Source organism: Somniosus microcephalus, chromosome 8 (assembly GCF_052327205.1).
Source record: "Somniosus microcephalus isolate GS21.2 chromosome 8, FLI_Smic_1.0, whole genome shotgun sequence".
In the NCBI taxonomy this organism is placed as follows: domain Eukaryota; kingdom Metazoa; phylum Chordata; class Chondrichthyes; order Squaliformes; family Somniosidae; genus Somniosus; species Somniosus microcephalus.
Window position 1 is genome coordinate 96983205 of NC_140994.1, and position 18494 is coordinate 97001698.

Sequence of the window (18494 nt, forward strand, 5' to 3'; positions counted from 1 at the left end):
CCTCCACAAGATCATCTCTTTGGTCCTTAATCGGCCCCATCCTTCCTTTGACTATCCTTTTACTATTTATGTGTTTATAAAAGTCTTTTGGGTTCCCTTTTATGTTAGCTGCTAATCTATTTTCATACTCTCTCTTTGCCTCTCATTCCCTTTATTAGATCTCCTCTGTACTTTCTATATTTAGCTTGGTTCTCTACTGTGTTATGAACATTACAATTGTCATAAGCCTCCTTTATCTGTCTCATTTTAACCTCTATATCTTTCATCATCCAGGGAGCTCTAGCTTTGGATGCCCTTCCTTCCCCCTCGTGGGAATGTGTCTACTCTGTATCCAAACAATCTCCTCCTTGAAGGCCTCCCAATCCCTGGGCGTGTCCTTAGAGCATGCGCTGACCAGCTGGCAGCCGTGTTTACGGATATATTCAACCGTTCACTGTACCAGTCTGTAGTCCCCACCCGCTTCAAGATGACATCGGTTATTCCAGTCCCCAAAAAAACAAAAGTAACCTGTTTAAACGACTACCGCCCCATAGCACTCACTTCTGTCATCATGAAGTGCTTTGAGAGGCTGGTCAAAACCCACATCAACTCGTTACTACCTGGCACACTAGACCCACTCCAATTTGCCTACCGCCCAAACAGATCTAGGGATGATGCCATCGCCACTGTACTGCACACTGCCTTATCACACCTGGATAAGAGGAACACCTATGTGAGAATGTTGTTCATTGATTATAGTTCAGCATTCAATACCATTATCCCCTCCAAGCTTGTCAACAAGCTCAGCGAGCTAGGACTTAACACCTCCCTATGCAACTGGATCCTGGACTTCCTGACGGGAAGACCCCAGGTGGTGAAAATAGGCAGTAACACCTCCTCCACACTGATCCTGAAAACGGGAGCTCCCCAGGGTTGTGTGCTCAGCCCCCTTCTGTACTCCCTGTTTACTCACGATTGCGTGGCCACGCACAACTTCAACTCCATCATCAAGTTTGCTGATGACACTACCGTTGTAGGCCTGATCACAGATGGCGACGAGACAGGCTACAGGGAGGAGGTAAGAGCCCTAGGAGAATGGTGCAAGTACAACAACCTCTCCTTCAACATCAGCAAAACAAAGGAGACGATCGTGGACTACAGGAAGCGGCAGGGGGAGGGACACACCCCAATCTACATCGAAGGGGCTGAGGTGGAGAGGGTCAGCAGCTTCAAATTCCTGGGTGTATTCATTACGGAGGACTTAACGTGGTCCCATCACATTGACGTCGTAACCAAGAAGGCATGCCAACGCCTGTTCTTCCTCAGGAGACTGAAGAAATTTGGAATGGCCCCCCAGATTCTCACCAACTTCTACCGGTGCACCATCGAGAGTATCCTGTCCGGCTGCATCACTACCTGGTATGGCAACTGCACCGCCACAGACCGCAAGGCTCTACAGATGGTGGTGAAAGCTGCACAACACACTATAGGAATTAAACTACCTGCTGTGCAGGAGATCTACCCCGAGAGGTGCTGGGGGAAGGCCCTGAGAATCATTAAAGACGCGAGTCACCCCAGCCACAACCTCTTCGCCCTGCTCCCGTCCGGTAAGAGATACCGAAGCATACGGTCTCATACCAACAGGTTTCGAAACAGCTTCTACCCCCAGGCCATAAGACTCATGAACGATTAATTTATTATTATTTATTACTGTTGTTTTATTTATTATTACTGTCTTTCTATTAGTATTTCTATTAGTATTTTTATCATTGTTATGCCATATTTATTCCAATGTTGGGAGGACTCGTAAAAATCAACATTTCATTGTGCAGTACACACGTCTGCTGCATATATGACAAATAAAATTGCATTGAATTGAATTGAATTGTTCAATTACTGTTTTGCCCATCAATTGTTGATTCCAATCCACCTGGGCCAGATCCCTTTTCAACTCACTGAAGTTAGCCCTCCTCCAGCTAAGTACTTTTATGCTTGATTGTACCTTTTCCATAACTATTCTAAACCTGATATGATCACTGTTCCCCAAAATGCTCCCCCACTTAAACATGCTCCACTTCATTCCTCAGAACTAGATCCAGCACTGCTTCCTTCCTCGTTGGACTGGAAAGACACTGATTGAGAAAGTTCTCTTGTACACATTTCAGGAATTCCTCCACCCTCTTTGCCCTTTACTCTTTTACTATCCCAGTCTATATTAGGATAATTGAAGTCCCCCATTATCACTACTCTGTAGTTCTTGCATATTTCTGTAATTTGCCTGCAAATGTGTTCCTCTATTTCCGTCCCACTATTTGGTGGCCTATAGTATACACCCAGTAGCGTAATTACTCCTTTATTCTTCCTTAATTCTAACCAAGTAGATTATGTCTTTGACCCCTTAACTACAACAGTATTGAGAGTGGATTTGAGCCCAGGACTGGAGAGGGGCCAATGTAAGACCCATTCTCAGAAAGAGAGAACATTTTGGAATCTTTAATTAGAGATGAAGAGAAAATAATTAAGGGGTATGAAATTAGAGACAGGATAGCAAATTAGAAGGGAGGAACAGAGTAGGAGTTAAGAGGAGGTTTTTTCAGAGTGGTTTGAAGTGGGTAGCGGTGTCCCACAGGATCTGTTCTGAGATCACTGCTATTCACTGTATATCGAGCTAGAGGGAGCGGAGTCCACATTTGCAGACAATACTAGAATAGGAGGCACAGTAAATAATTGTGAGGATTACAGGAAGCTGCAAAGGTATATTGATAAGGTGGTGATTATCAGTAAATATGAGGTGGAAGATTTAGGTAAAGAATTGATACTTTGAATGGGGAAAGCTGTGTGAATATAGAAATTACAGCACAGAAACAGGCCATTCAGCCTAGCTGGTCTATGCTGGTGTTTATGCTCCACACATGCCTCTTCCCACCCTACTTCATCTCACCCTATCAGCAGATCCTTCTATTCCTTTCCCCCCTCATGTTTATCTAGCTTCCCCTTAAATGCATCTATGCTATTCACCGCAACTACTCCTTGTGGCAACGAGTTCCAGATTCTCACCACTCTCTGGGTAAAGAAGTTTGTCCTGAATTCCCTATTCGATTTATTAGTGTCTACCTTATACTTATGGCCCCTAGTTCTGGTTTCCCCTACAAGTGGAAACATCTTCTCTATGTCTACCCTATCAAACCCCATCATAATCTTAAAGACCTCTATTAGAAAAGAGCCCCAGTATGTTCAGTCTTTCCTGATGAGCATAACCTCTCAGTTCTGATGATATCCTTGTAAAGCTTTTTTGCTCTTCCTCCAGTGCCTCTATATCCTTTTTGTAATATGGAGACCAGAATTGTTCACAGTACTCCAGGTGTGGTGTAACCAAGGTTCTATACTAGTTTGACATAACTTCACTGCTTTTCAACTCTATCTCTCTAGGAATGAACTCCAGTGCTTTGTTTGCTTCTTTTATGGCCTTGTTAACCTGCGTCGCTACTTTTAATGATTTGTGTATCTGTACCCCACCCCCCCCGCCCCCGATCCCTCTGCTCCTCGACCCCACGTAGACTCTTATTTCCCAAGGAGTATGTAGCCTCCTTATTCCTCCTACCAGAATGCGTCAGGTACTGGAAAGTTGTCTGCATCCATGAAGCTATGCTTTAGCAAGTAAGGTACTTCAAAAATAGGGGAGAATATTGATTTTAAAAAGTATATTAAATAGTAGATGATGAAGAGCAGAGGGATTTGGGGCTTCAGGTTCACAAGACATTAAAAGCACCACCTCAAGAGAATAAGGCCATAATAAGCTAATGGAATCCAGCGTTCTATGACAATAGGTGTAGAATATAAAAGTCGAGATGTAATGGTGAATTTATTTAAACCTCAGTAAGACCACAGTTGGAGTGCAGTGTGCAGTTTGGGCCCCACACTGTAGGAAGGATGTTGATGCAATAGAGGGGGCACAGCTCAGAGTCACTGGGTACTGCCTGGCATGAGGAAATACAAATATAAAGTCATGAAAAATTGAGGCTGTTTTGTTAGAACACAGGAGATTACGGTGTGGTTTGACAGTGGTTTTCATTAGAAGAGGAAATTAGGGGCGACTAGATAGAGACATTTAAAATTGCGAATGGATGGGACAGGGTAGGTAGAAACAGTGATTGGAGGCTTAGAACGAGGGAATGTAGATATAAGTGCAGGATAAACTTTTTATTTATTAAGAGGATTGAGAGACTGGAATGTACTACTGGAGTTAGTGATTGAAGCAGAGACCATGTCAACATTTAAGAACAGAATAGACAGGCAGTTGAAAGAAAGGGGGATGAAGGGATACAGGAACAGGGCAGACACATGGGATTAGGATAAACACCCCCGGACTGATTGGGTCGAATGGCCTATTTCTGTGCTGTAATTTCTATGCAATTATATATGTGTAACCCCTCCCAGCCCACATCTTACATGAAACACTTGTGACATGGGTGGAGTGACCAAACTTCAAGGAGCATTGTGGCTAAATGCACAGTACTCCTTTCTTTTGACAGTCATCCTACTCCAAAGCCAATTTGTGAGCAGACCACAGGCAAAGGATCTCATCAACAGTCAAGCATCCAGACTAGAAACATAAAGGGATCAACGAACATTAACGGTTGCTGTGACTCTAAACAAGGCTCCTGAACACAAGTTGCTAGGCTGTCTTGCCCATTAAAGCAAGGGCAAATTAACTGATACCCAAAACTAGCTGCACAAGGACTGGGTGTTTCAGAAACAACCGGAGGTCAGAGAATGGCTGAAGGGTATTATCCTGAAGTAGAAGCTGCAGCCTTGGAAAGGGAACCTGGTACTAATAATATGGCCAAATAGTCCTGTGAAAGTTAGCATATTTCAGGTCTATTCTGGCCATGCTGTGTCCAGGACACTATCCTGATGACCCGAGAAAAGTGTTTACACAGTCAACTTTCCAGTGTTCAAGGACAAGATAAACTCCAGAACTTTTGAGGATTGTTTTCAATCAACATGGCCGACATGATAAAGGTATGAAAGCTGTGGCCTGTTGGACTGCACTACCTCACAAACACAAACATGGAGAGGTACCTCACCATGCCCCTAAACCTGGCATTTGACAAGACCTCCTAAAAACTAGGCCAAAAGTGTTAAATGGGGTCACATCTGGGCCCCTGTGGGGTAGAGCAGAGGCAGCTGAGCCTGAGCCTATGGAACATCTATGGCAAAAACTGCATGAACTGGACCCTGTCTTGCCAAACATTGAGCCAGCCTAGCGCCCAGCCTCACCCAGCTCGCAGACAGGCAGCTAATCATCATGGAATCATAGAAATGTACAGCACGGAAGGAGGCCATTTCGGCCCATCGTGTTTGCGCCGGACGACAAAGAGCTATCCAGCCTAATCCCACTTTCCAGCTCTTGGTCCGTAGCCCTGTAGGTTACGGCACTTCAAGTGCACACCCAAGCACTTATGGTGAGGGTTTCTGCCTCTACCACCCTTTCAGGCAGCGAGTTCCAGACCCCAACCACCCTCTGGGTGAAGAAATTTCCCCTCAAATCTCTAAACCTCCTACCAACTACTTTAAATCTATGTCCCCTGGTTGTTGACCACTCTAAGGGAAATAGGTCCTTCCTGTCCACTTTATCTAGGCCCCTCATAATTTTATACACCTCAGTAAGGTCTCCCCTCAGCCTCCTCTGTTCCAAAGAAAACAAACCCAGCCTATCCAATCTTTCCTTGTAGCTAAAATTCTCCAGTTCAGGCAACATCCTTGTCAATCTCCTCTGTACCCTCTCTAGTGCAATCACATCTTTCCTGTAATGTGGTGACCAGAACTGCACACAGTACTCTAACTGTGGCCTAACTAGTAATTTATACAGTTCAAGCATAACCTCCCTGCTCTTGTATTTATTCATTAAGAACCAGACCCATGTCTTCCGCCTCCACACACAGATTACCTTTATGGTCTCTAATAGGCCCTACTCTTTCGTTAGTTATCCTCTTACTCTTAATGTATTTATAAAACATATTTGGGTTTTCACAGAATCACAGAAACCCCACAGTGCAGATAGAGGCCATTTCGGCCCATCGAGCCTGCACCGACACATATCCCACCCGACCCCCGTAACCCCTACACCAACACATATCCCACCCTATCCCTGTAACCCCACGTATTTAATCCCCCTAACACTAAGGGTCAATTTATCATAGCCAATCAACCTAACCCGCACATCTTTGGACTGTGGGAGGAAACCGGAGCACCCGGAGAAAACCCACGCAAACACGGGGAGAATGTGCAAACTCCACACAGACAGTCGCCCGAGGCTGGATTCGAACCCGGGTCTCTGGCGCTGTGAGGCAACAGTGCTAACCACTATGCCACCGTGATTTTACTTGCCAAAATTTTTTCATGCTCTCTCTTTGCTTTCCTAATATCCTTTTTAATTGCACCCCTGAACTTTCTATACTCCTCTAGAGTTTCTGAGTATTGAGCCCTCTGTATCTGTCATAAGCCTCCCTTTTTTTCCTTATCCTACCCTGTATGTCCCATGACATCCAGGGGGCTCTAGATGTGTTAGTCCCACCCTTTTCCTTTAAGGGAACATACTTGCTCTGAACCCTCAGGATCTCCTCCTTGATTGCCTCCCACTGCTCTGACACTGATTTACCTTCAAGTAGCTGTTTCCAGTCCACTTTGGCTAAATCCCATCTCAGCTTAGCAAAATTGGCTTTTCCCCAATTGAGAACTTTTATTCCTGGGTCTATCTTTGTCCTTTTCCATAACTACCCTAAATCTAACTGAATTATGATCACTAACACCAAAATGCTCTCCCACTGATACCCCTTCCACCTGCCCAGCTTCATTCCCTAAAACTACGTCCAGAACCGCCCCCTCCCTTGTTGGGCTTGTTACATACTGGCTAAAAAAGTTCTCAATGCATTTTAGGAATTCTGCACCCTCTATACCTTTCACACTCATTTTATCCCAGTTTATATTAGGGTAGTTTAAATCCCCTACTATTACTGCCCTATAGCTTTTGCACTTCTCAGAAATTTGCCTACATATTTGCTCTTCTATCTCTCTCTCACTGTTTGGGGGTCTGTAGTGCACTCCCAGCAGTGTGATCGACCCTTTTTTGTTCTTCAATTCAACCCATATGGCCTCATTTGATAAGCCTTCTAACATATCATCCCTTCTCACAGCTGTAATTGTTTCTTTAATCAATACTGTGACCCCCCCCCCCCCCTCTATCTCGCCTGAAAACCCTGTAACCAGGAATGTTGAGCTGCCATACCGGCCCTTCTTTCAGCCATGTCTCAGTAATAGCTATATCATCATACTCCCAAGTGTCTATCTGTGCTCTCAGCTCATCTGCCTTATTCCCTATAATCCTTGCATTGAAGTACATACCATTTAGCACTGCTATTTTCTAGCCTTGCTTCCTCTGTCTTCCAAATTCACTTTCTACTTTTCTGCTTTCTAATTCCAGCTTTGCTTCTCTCCCCTCTGAATCTATTCTCAGGTTCCCATCCCCCTGCCAAGCTAGTTTAAACCCTCGCCAACAACACTAGCAAACCCCCCGCGAGGATATTGGTCCCGTTCCCGTTGAGGTGCAACCCGTCCGGCTTGTACAGGTCCCACCTCCCCCAGAAACGGTCCCAATGCCTCAGGAATCTAAAGCCCTCCCACCTGCACCATCTCTCCAGCCACGCATTCATCTGCTCTATCCTCCTATTTCTGTACTCACTAGCACGTGGCACCGGGATTACTACCTTTGAGATCCTGCTTTTTAATCTCTTTCCTAGTTCTCTAAACTCTGCCTGCAGGACCTCATCCCTCTTTCTACCTGTGTCATTGTTACCGATATGTACAACGGCCTCTGGCTGTTCACCCTTTCCCCCCAGAATGCACTGCAGCCGCTCAGTGACATCCATGATCCTGGCACCAGAGAGGCAACATACCATACTGGAGTCATGTCTGCGGCCGCAGAAACGCCTGTCTGCTCCCCTAAATATCAAATCCCTTACCACTATTGCTCTTCTATTCTTCTTCCACCCCCGTGCAGCTGAGCCACCGTGGTGCCTTGGACTCTCGGCACCTAGAACTTGCCAAAGAACATCTTCACAGGCTGAAATAACAGGGCCCAAGGGAATCAGGGGCATCCTGAACAAGCGCCCACACTCATTCATCAAGGAATAGCATTGCAGTTTGCTACAGTTATGGGGAGCAGAGAAGGATGGGACTGCTCCTCATCTGTCACATCCACATGCAAGGACAGCCGCTGCTGAGAATAGCCAAGACCACACACTCACTGTCAAGGGCAAGTGTGGAGCAAAGGGGAAGGAAGGGGGAAGAGTTAAGAGACACCGGCCGGGGGTGGGGACAGAGGTAACAGACAGATTTTGGGGGGGGGGGGCGCACACACAACGGGGCAGACACTGGCCTGGGGGGTGGGGGCAGACCTGCATCCAATTACCTGAGTCTCTGCCGCGTACAGCGGGATGTCATGGAAAGGAGACAGGAACTTGCCCTGGGCATTGCCTTTAAGAGAGAAACAGAGAGAGAGAGGGGGTCAGAAACACAGTGGGAGCATCCAGCACCCCATTAGCCAATCTAGCATTCCCCAAACCACCCCACCCCGACTCCCTCTCCCCAAAACCACCCCAACCTGGCAACCCCCTCCCCGCCAAACAACCCCACTCGACCACCCCCACCCGACTTCCCCCCCCAAACCACACCCCCCCCGACTCCCCCCCAAACCACACCCCCCCCAAACCACACCCCCCCCCGACTTCCCCCCCCCACCACACCCCCCCCAAACCACACCCCCCCCCGACTTCCCCCCCCCCACCACACCCCCCCCAAACCACACCCCCCCCCGACTTCCCCCCCCCACCACACCCCCCCCAAACCACACCCCCCCCCCGACTTCCCCCCCCCCACCACACCCCCCCCAAACCACACCCCCCCCCGACTTCCCCCCCCCCACCACACCCCCCCCAAACCACACCCCCCCGACTTCCCCCCCCCCAAACCACACCCCCCCCTGACTTCCCCCCCCCCAAACCACACACCCCCCCCCGACTTCCCCCCCCCCGACTTCCCCCCCCAAACCACACCACCCACCCCCCCCACAAACCACACCCCCCCGACTTCCCCCCCCCACAAACCACACCCCCCCGACTCCTCCCCCCCCGCCGACCCACACCCCCCCGACGCCGACCCACACCCCCCCGACTCCTCCCCCCCCGACCCACACCCCCCCGACTCCTCCCCCCACCCCGACCCACACCCCCCCGACTCCTCCCCCCCCCGACCCACACCCCCCCCCCGACTCCTCCTCCCCCCCCCCGACCCACACCCCCCCGACTCCTCCTCCCCCCCCCCGACCCACACCCCCCCGACTCCTCCTCCCCCCCCCCGACCCACACCCCCCCGACCCACACCCCCTCGACCAAACCAACCAACCCACCCGGCACCCCCTCCCCCGCAAACCAACCTAGCACCCCCCAAATCCTCCCATCAAAACTAAAACCCATCCAGACCTCCCCTGTAAACCGCTCGGGAGCAGCTCCCTCCCACCGCCTGAATACCAGAGAAAGCGCGGCCCAGTCCCGGGATCCTGGCAATCAGTGGAGGCCCGGGGAGGAGAGCGAGCATGCTACCGACACCCAGCCAGCGGCTTCCCCCCCCCGGGGCTCACTCCTTCTCCCCCCCCGGGGCTCACTCCTTCTCCCAACCCCACGGCCGTCCCTCTCTCGGCTCACGCACTCAGGTACAGCCGGTAAGTGCCGGTCTGCTCGCCGCCGCGCTCCTCAGTCCGATACATCCCGCTCGCGTTCTCAGTCCGCGTCCTCTGACCCCAGCTCCACGCGCAGCCCAGACCCAGCCCACCCGCCGCGTCACCGACACACCCTCCCCGCGCCCCTGCAACCAGCCCCGCCCACCGCACCGTGTCATCATCCCCGCCCACCGCCTGACGTCGTGTACACGCATCCAGCCCCAAGTATGAGATGCAGGGAATCCTCGCCCTGACCCCTCACAGACCCCTTTAGCTCTGCGTGGAGAGGTTCCTGTACGGGCTGCTCCTGCACACTCTGTCATCTTCGCCTGCTGACCGCACACGCATTGGCGTGCCATCTTGTCATCCGGCGGAGGCGGAGGTCCCCAATGGAGGGCTCTCTACGCGGGACTCCTCCCTTGTTCTATTGGGGACTTGGCCTGCAGGGTGTTGCATGGAGCAGTCCCGTGCAATAAAATGTTAAGTGGGTTCACGGACTCCCAGGCCACCTGCCTTTTTTGCGGCTTAGAGGAGTCCGTGTTCCATGTGTATATAGAATGCGTGAGGTTGCAGCCCCTGTTCCATTATTTGAAGGGGCTGCTCCTCAAGTTTTGGTTGCACTTCAGTCCCACGCTCTTGATCTACGGCCACCCGGTGCGGAGGGGAGCGGGCAGGTCGGAGGACCTCCTCGTGGGTCTGCTCCTGGGCCTGGCGAAGAAGGCCATTAATTGGTCCAGGCAGCGGGCGGTCGAGGGGGTCGTCCGGCCGGATTGCCTCCCTCTCTTCCGTGGCCATGTTCGCGCCCGGGTGGCCCTAGAGCTGGAGCACGCGGTGTCCGCCGGCGCGCTAGATCACTTTCGTGACCGGTGGGCGCCGCGGGGACTGGAGTGCATGATTGGGCTGGAGAACCAAATTTTAATTTGATTATTAAGGTTTATTTGAAGTTTTATTGGTTTATTACAGTTTTATTGGTTTATTTACAGTTTTAATGGTTTATTTACAGTTTTTATCTGTCTAAATTTATGGTTTTACCAAAAGAGGGACCCCTCACAGACCCCTTTAGCTCTGCGTGGAGAGGTTCCTGTACGGGCTGCTCCTGCACACTCTGTCATCTTCGCCTGCTGACCGCACACGCATTGGCGTGCCATCTTGTCATCCGGCGGAGGCGGAGGTCCCCAATGGAGGGCTCTCTACGCGGGACTCCTCCCTTGTTCTATTGGGGACTTGGCCTGCAGGGTGTTGCATGGAGCAGTCCCGTGCAATAAAATGTTAAGTGGGTTCACGGACTCCCAGGCCACCTGCCTTTTTTGCGGCTTAGAGGAGTCCGTGTTCCATGTGTATATAGAATGCGTGAGGTTGCAGCCCCTGTTCCATTATTTGAAGGGGCTGCTCCTCGATTTTTGGTTGCACTTCAGTCCCACGCTCCTGATCTTCGGTCACACGGTGCGGAGGGGTGCGGGCAGGTCGGAGGACCTCCTCGTAGTACTGCTCCTGGGCCTGCCCAAAGTGGCCATTAATAGGTCCAGGCAGCGGGCGGTCGAGGGGGTCGTCCGGCCCGATTGCCTGCCTCTCTTCCACGGCTATGTTCGCACCCGGGTGGCCCTGGACATGGAACACGCGGTGTCCGCTGGCACACTTGAGGCGTTCCGAGACCGATGGGCGCCTCGGGGACTGGAGTGCATCACCACCCCGGCAAACCAAATTTTAATTTGATTTGATCAGTTTTATTTAAAGTTCTATTTAATTTACAGTTAATTTGGTTCAATAAAAGAGGACCCCTCATAGACACTGTAGTGGCGCTTCTATGGCTCTTACAGACACAACAATCCCCGCACTGACCCTTCACAGACACAACAATCCCCGCACTGACCCCTCACAGACACAGGGAATCCCTGCACGGAATCTCACAGACACAACAGGCCCCGCAATGACACCTCACAGACACAAAAATCTCCGCACTGACCCCACATAGACACAACAATCCCCGCACTGACCACTCAAAGATACAAGAATCCCCGCACTGACCCCTCATAGATACAACAATACCCGTACTGACCCCTCACAGACACAACTATCCCCGCACTGACCCCTCACAGACACAACAATCCCCGCACTGACCCCTCACAGACACAACTATCCCCGCACTGACCCCTCACAGACACAACAATCCCCGCACTGACCCCTCACAGACACAACAATCCCCGCACTGACCCCTCACAGACACAACAATCCCCGCACTGACCCCTCACAGACACAGGGAATCCCTGCACTGACACCTCACAGACACAACAATCCCCGCACTGACCCCTCACAGACACAACAATCCCTGCACTGACACCTCACAGACACAACAATCCCCGCACTGACCCCACACAGACACAATAATCCCCGAACAAACCACTCACAGACACAACAATCCCCGCACTGACCCCCCACAGACACAGGGAATCCCTGCACTGACCCGTCACAGACACATCAATCGACGCACTGAACCCTCACAGACACAACAATCCCCGCACTGACCCCTCGCAGACACAACAATCTCCGCACTGACCCCTCACAGATACAGCAATCCCCGCACTGACTCCTCACAGACACAACAATCCCCGCACTGACCAGTCACAGACACAGGGAATCCCTGCACTGACACCTCACAGACACAACAGTACCTGCACTGACCCCTCACAGACACAACAATCTCCGCACTGACCCCTCACAGACACAACAATCCCCGAACTGAATCCTCACAGACACAACAATCCACGCACTGACCCCTACACAGAAAAAACAACCCCTGCACTGACGGCTCACAGACACAACAATCACCGCACTGACCCCTCACAGAAACAGCAATCCCCGTAATGACCTCTCACAGACACAACAATCCACGCACTGACCCCTCACAGACACAACAATGCCCGCACTGACACTGCATAGACAAAAGGAAATCCCTACACCGATCCCTCACAGACACAACAGTCCCCGCACTGACCCCTCATAGACACAACAATCTTTGCGCTGACCCCACACAGACACAACAAAGCCCGCAGTGACCCCTCACAGACACAACAATCCATGCACTGACCCCTACACAGACACAACATTCCCCGCACTGACCCCTCACAGACACAACAATCCCCGCACTGACCCCTCACAGACACAACAATCCATGCACTGACCCCTACACAGACACAACAATCCCCGCACTGACACCTCACAGACAAAAGGAAATCCCTACACTGATCCCTCACAGACACAACAGTCCCCGCACTGACCCCTCATTGACACAACAATCTCCACGCTGACCCCACACAGACACAACAAAGCCCGCAGTGACCCCTCACAGACACAACAATCCATGCACTGACCTCTACACAGACACAACAATCCATGCACTGACCCCTACACAGACACAACATTCCCCGCACTTGCCCCTCACAGACACAACAATCCCCGCACTGACCCCTCACAGACACAACAATCTATGCACTGACCCCTACACAGACACAACATTCCCCGCACTGACCACTCACAGACATAACAATCCCGCACTGACCCCTCACAGACACAACAATCCCCGCACTGACCCCTCACAGACGCAGCAATCCCCGCACTGAACCCTCACAGACACAACAATCCCTGCACTGACCCCTCACAGACACAACAATCCCGCACTGACCCCTCACAGACACAACAATCCCGCACTGACCCCTCACAGACACAACAATCCCCGCACTGACCCCTCACAGACACAACAATTCCCGCACAGTCCCCTCACAGACACAACAATTCCCGCACTGAGCACTCACAGACACAACAATCCCCACACTGACCAGTCACAGACACAACAATCCCCGCACTGACCCCTCACAGACAAAGGGAATCCCTGCACTGAACCCTCACAGACAGAACAATCCCCGCACTGACTCCTCACAGACACAGGGAATCCCCGCAATGACCCCTCACAGACACAACAATCCCCACACGGACCACTCACAGACACAACAACTCCCGCAGTGACCACTCACAGACACAACAATCCCCGCACTGACCCCTCACAGACACAACAGTCCCCATGCTGACCTCTCACAGACACAACAAACTCCGCACTGCCCCCACACAGACACAACAATCCCCGCACTGACGACTCACAGATTCAACAATCACCGCAATGACCCTTCACAGACAAAGGGAATCCCTGCACTGAAACCTCACAGACACAACAGTCCCCGCACTGACCCCTCACAGACACAACAATCTCCGCACTGACCCCACACAGACACAACAATCCATGCACTGACCCCTCACAGACACAACAATTCCCGCACTGACCCCTCACAGGCACAGCAATTCCCGCACAGACCCCTCACAGACACAGAAATCTCCACACTGACAACTCACAGACACAACAATCCCCGCACTGAATGCTCACAGACATGACAATTCCTGCACTGACCCCTCACAGACACAACAATCCCCACACTGAAACTTCACAGACACAACAATCCCCGCACTGACCCCTCACAGACACAACAATCCCCGCACTGAAACTTCACAGACACAACAATCCCCGCACTGACATCTACACACACACAACAATCCCTGCACTGACCGATCACAGACACAACAATCTCCGACTGAACCCTCACAGACACAACTATCCCCGCACTGACCCCTCACAGACACAACAATCCCCACACTAACCACTCACAGACACAGCAATCCCCGCTCTGACACCTCACAGACACAACAATCCCCGCACTGACCCCTCACAGACACAACAATCCCCGAACTGAGCCCTCACAGACACAGGGAATCCCTGCACGGACCCCTCACAGACACAACAATCCCCGCACTGACCTCTCACAGACACAACAATCCCCACACTGACCACTCAAAGACACAACAATCCCCGTACTGACCCCCCACAGACACAGGGAATCCCTGCACTGACACCTCATAGACACAACAATCGACGCACTGAACCCTCACAGACAATACAATACAATACAATACAAATCGCTTTATTGGCATGATAAGGTACATCTTATGTTGCCAAAGCATCAAAATACATTTATGGTTGAACACATAAACGCGGTCCATTCATACAGTGTATAAACAGGTATATCCCTGAGTTTATAAATATACATTCGCCTTGTTTATATATACTCTTGTCTTAGTTTACTGGTTGTCCCTCTGTTCATGGCAAGCTGTAACATAGTGTGCCGCCAGTGTTACACAGCTTCTCTCCTCCCCCAGTAGGAATGGGAGTTTTTGGTTGTCAGTCAGATTTCTGAATTCAGGGCATATTTGTGAGAATTTTTGGTAGAAATTCTCTCTGATGCCCTGATATTTTCCACAGGCTGTGAGGAAGTGCATCTCTGTCTCAACTACTCCCTGACTGCAGTGAGAGCATATCCTGTCTTCTCTTGGCAGCCTGGTCTGCCTGTGTCTGCCTTTTTCGATCGCTAGGCTATGTTCGCTAAGTCTGTACCTTGTCAAGGTTCTTCTCAGTTTGTTATCCTTTACCATGGTCAGGTAATCAGCTATGTTGTATTGTCTGTTTAGGGCCAAGTAGCAATTGAGTTTGCTTTGGGTTTTTGTTGTTTCTGCCCAATATGACAGATATTTTTCCTTTTGCTTAGCGACGATTGTGTTGGGTCGAATTCTTTGTGTTACCCTGTCACTGTCCTGGGACTGGTTATTGTTAGTATTGTTATTAGTTACTTTATTGAGTCCCAGGACTAGTTGACTGAGGGTATTCTTCTTTATGGTCAGCTCTTGGCATTTCAGGGCGTCGTAGTGATAGCATTGGGGGTTGCTCATTTGTAGGTGATTCCAAAATTTGGTGGCTCTTTTTTGGACAGTGATTATTAATGGGTATTGGCCTAGTTCCGCCCTGCATGCGTTGTTTACTGTTTTCCTTTGAGTCCGGGGGATACTTTTACAGAATTCCGCATGTAGGATCTCAATTGGGTGTTTGTCCCACACAACAATCTCCGCACTGACCCCTCACAGACACAACAATCCCCACAATGACCCGCCACAGACACAGCAATTCCCGCACTGACACCTCACATACACCGGGAATCGCTGCACTGAACACTCACAGACACAACATTCCCCGCACTGACCCCTCACAGACACAACAATCTCCGCAGTGACACCACACAGACGCAACAAACCCCGCAGTGACACTTCACAGACAGAACAATCGATGCACTGACCCCTACACAGACACAACATTTCCCGCAATGATCCTCACAGACACAACAATCCCCGCACTGACCCCTCACCGACACAGCAATTCCCGCACTGGCCTCTCACTGACACAACAACCTCCGCACTGACACCTCACAGACACAACAATCCCCGCACTGACCACTCACAGACACAACAATCCCCGCACTGACCCCACACAGACACAGCCATCCCCGCACTGACCCCTCATAGTCACAACAATCCCCGCACTGACCCCTCACAGACACAGCAATCCCTGCACTGACCACTCACAGACACAACAATCCCCGCACTCACCCCACACAGTCACAACAATCGCCGCACTGACCACTCACAGACACAACAATACCCGCACTGACCCCTCACAGACACAACAATACCCGCACTGACCCCTCACAGACACAACAATCGCCGCACTGACCACTTACAGACACAAAAATACCCGCACTGACCCCTCACAGACACAACAATACCCGTACTGACCCCTCACAGACACAACAATCCCCGCACTGACCCCTCACAGACACAACAATCCTCGCACTGACCCCTCACAGATAAAACAACCCCCACACTGACCATTCACAGACACAGGTAATCCCCGCACTGACCTCTCACAGACAGAACAGCCCCCGCACTGACTCCTCACAGACACAGGGAACCCCGCAATGACACCTCACAGACACAACAATCCCCGCACTGACCCCTCACAGACACAACAATTCCCGCACTGACCACTCACAGACACAACAATTCCCGCAGTGACCACTCACAGACACAACAATCCCCGAACTGAAACCTGACAGACACAACAATCCACGCACTGAGCCTTACACAGAAAAAACAACCCTTGCACTGACCGCTCACAGACACAACAATCCCCGCACTGACCCCTCACAGAAACAGCAATCCCCGTACTGACCCCTCACAGACACAACAATCCGCGCACTGAACCCTCACAGACACAACAATCCCCGCACTGACACCTCACAGACAAAAGGAAATCCCTGCACTGACCCCTCACAGACACAACAGTCCCCGCACTGACCCCTCATAGACACAACAATTTCCGCGCTGACCCAACACAGACACAACAAAGCCCGCAGTGACCCCTCACAGACACAACAATCCATGCACTGACGCCTACACAGACACAACAATCCCCACACTGACACCTCACAGACACAACAATCACCGCACTGTCCCCTCACAGACACAACAATCCCCGCACTGACCCCTCACAGACACAACAGTCCCCACGCTGACCTCTCACAGACACAACAATCTCCGCACTGCCCCCATACAGACACAACAATCCCCGCACTGACGACTCACAGACACAACAATCACCGCAATGACCCCTCACAGACAAAGGGAATCCCTGCACTGAACCCTCACAGACACAACAGTCCCCGCACTGACCCCTCACAGACACAACAAACCCCGCACTGACCCCTCACAGACACAGCAATCCCCGCACTGACCCCTCACAGTCACAACAATTCCCACACTGACCCCTCACAGGCACAGCAATTCCTGCACAGACACCTCACAGACACAGAAATCTCCACACTGACAACTTACAGACACAACAATCCCCGCACTGAATGCTCACAGACACGACAATTCCTGCACTGACCCCTCACAGACACAACAATCCCCACACTGAAACTTCACAGACACAACAATCCCTGCACTGACCCCGCACAGACACAGCAATCCCCGCACTGACCCCTCACAGTTATAACAATTCCCACACTGACCCCTCACAGGCACAGCAATTCCTGCACAGACACCTCACAGACACAGAAATCTCCACACTGACAACTTACAGACACAACAATCCCCGCACTGAATGCTCACAGACACGACAATTCCTGCACTGACCCCTCACAGACACAACAATCCCCACACTGAAACTTCACAGACACAACAATCCCCGCACTGACCACTCACAGACACAACAATCCCCGCATTGACTCCTCACAGACACAACAATTCCCGCACTGACCCTTCATAGACACAACAATAGCCGCACTGAGCCCTCACACTCATAGATACATAGATACATAGAAGATAGGAGCAGGAGTAGGCCATTCGGCCCTTCGTGCCTGCTCCGCCATTCGATGAGATCATGGCTGATCCTTTAATTCAGTATCCCGTCCCCGCCTTTTCTCCGTAACCCTTAACCCCTTTTGCCCGTAGAAATATATCTAATTCCCTCTTAAATATATTTAATGAGCTGGCGTACACTGCCCTCTGTGGCAATGAGTTCCACAGGTTCACCACTCTCTGAGTGAAGAAATTCCCCCTCATCTCTGTCCTAAATGGTTTAGCCCTTATCCTTAAATTATGTCCTCTAGTTCTGTTCTCACCCGCCAAGGGAAACATTCCTTCTGCATCCAGTCTGTCTAGACCTGTCAGAATTTTATACACTTCTATGAGGTCCCCTCTCAATCTTCTAAACTCCAGTGTGTACATCCCTAAACTACATAGTCTCTCC

At 50.9% G+C, this 18494-nt stretch overlaps 1 protein-coding gene across 2 annotated transcripts in view; it reads right to left on the minus strand.

Moving 5' to 3' along the window:
* The window catches only part of LOC147113717 (inorganic pyrophosphatase-like), a 68573-nt gene extending 58713 nt beyond the window's left edge, over positions 1 to 9860 (minus strand). For both annotated transcript variants that reach the window (XM_085995035.1, XM_085995034.1), the window contains exons 1-2: positions 9745 to 9860; positions 8450 to 8514 (exon numbers count right to left, since the gene is read on the minus strand). In XM_085995035.1, coding sequence (XP_085851161.1) covers positions 8450 to 8514; positions 9745 to 9802 — 123 coding nt within the window. In that variant the 5' untranslated portion in view covers positions 9803 to 9860. The remainder of the gene's footprint in view (positions 1 to 8449; positions 8515 to 9744) is intronic.
* Positions 9861 to 18494: the final 8634 nt, after the last annotated feature.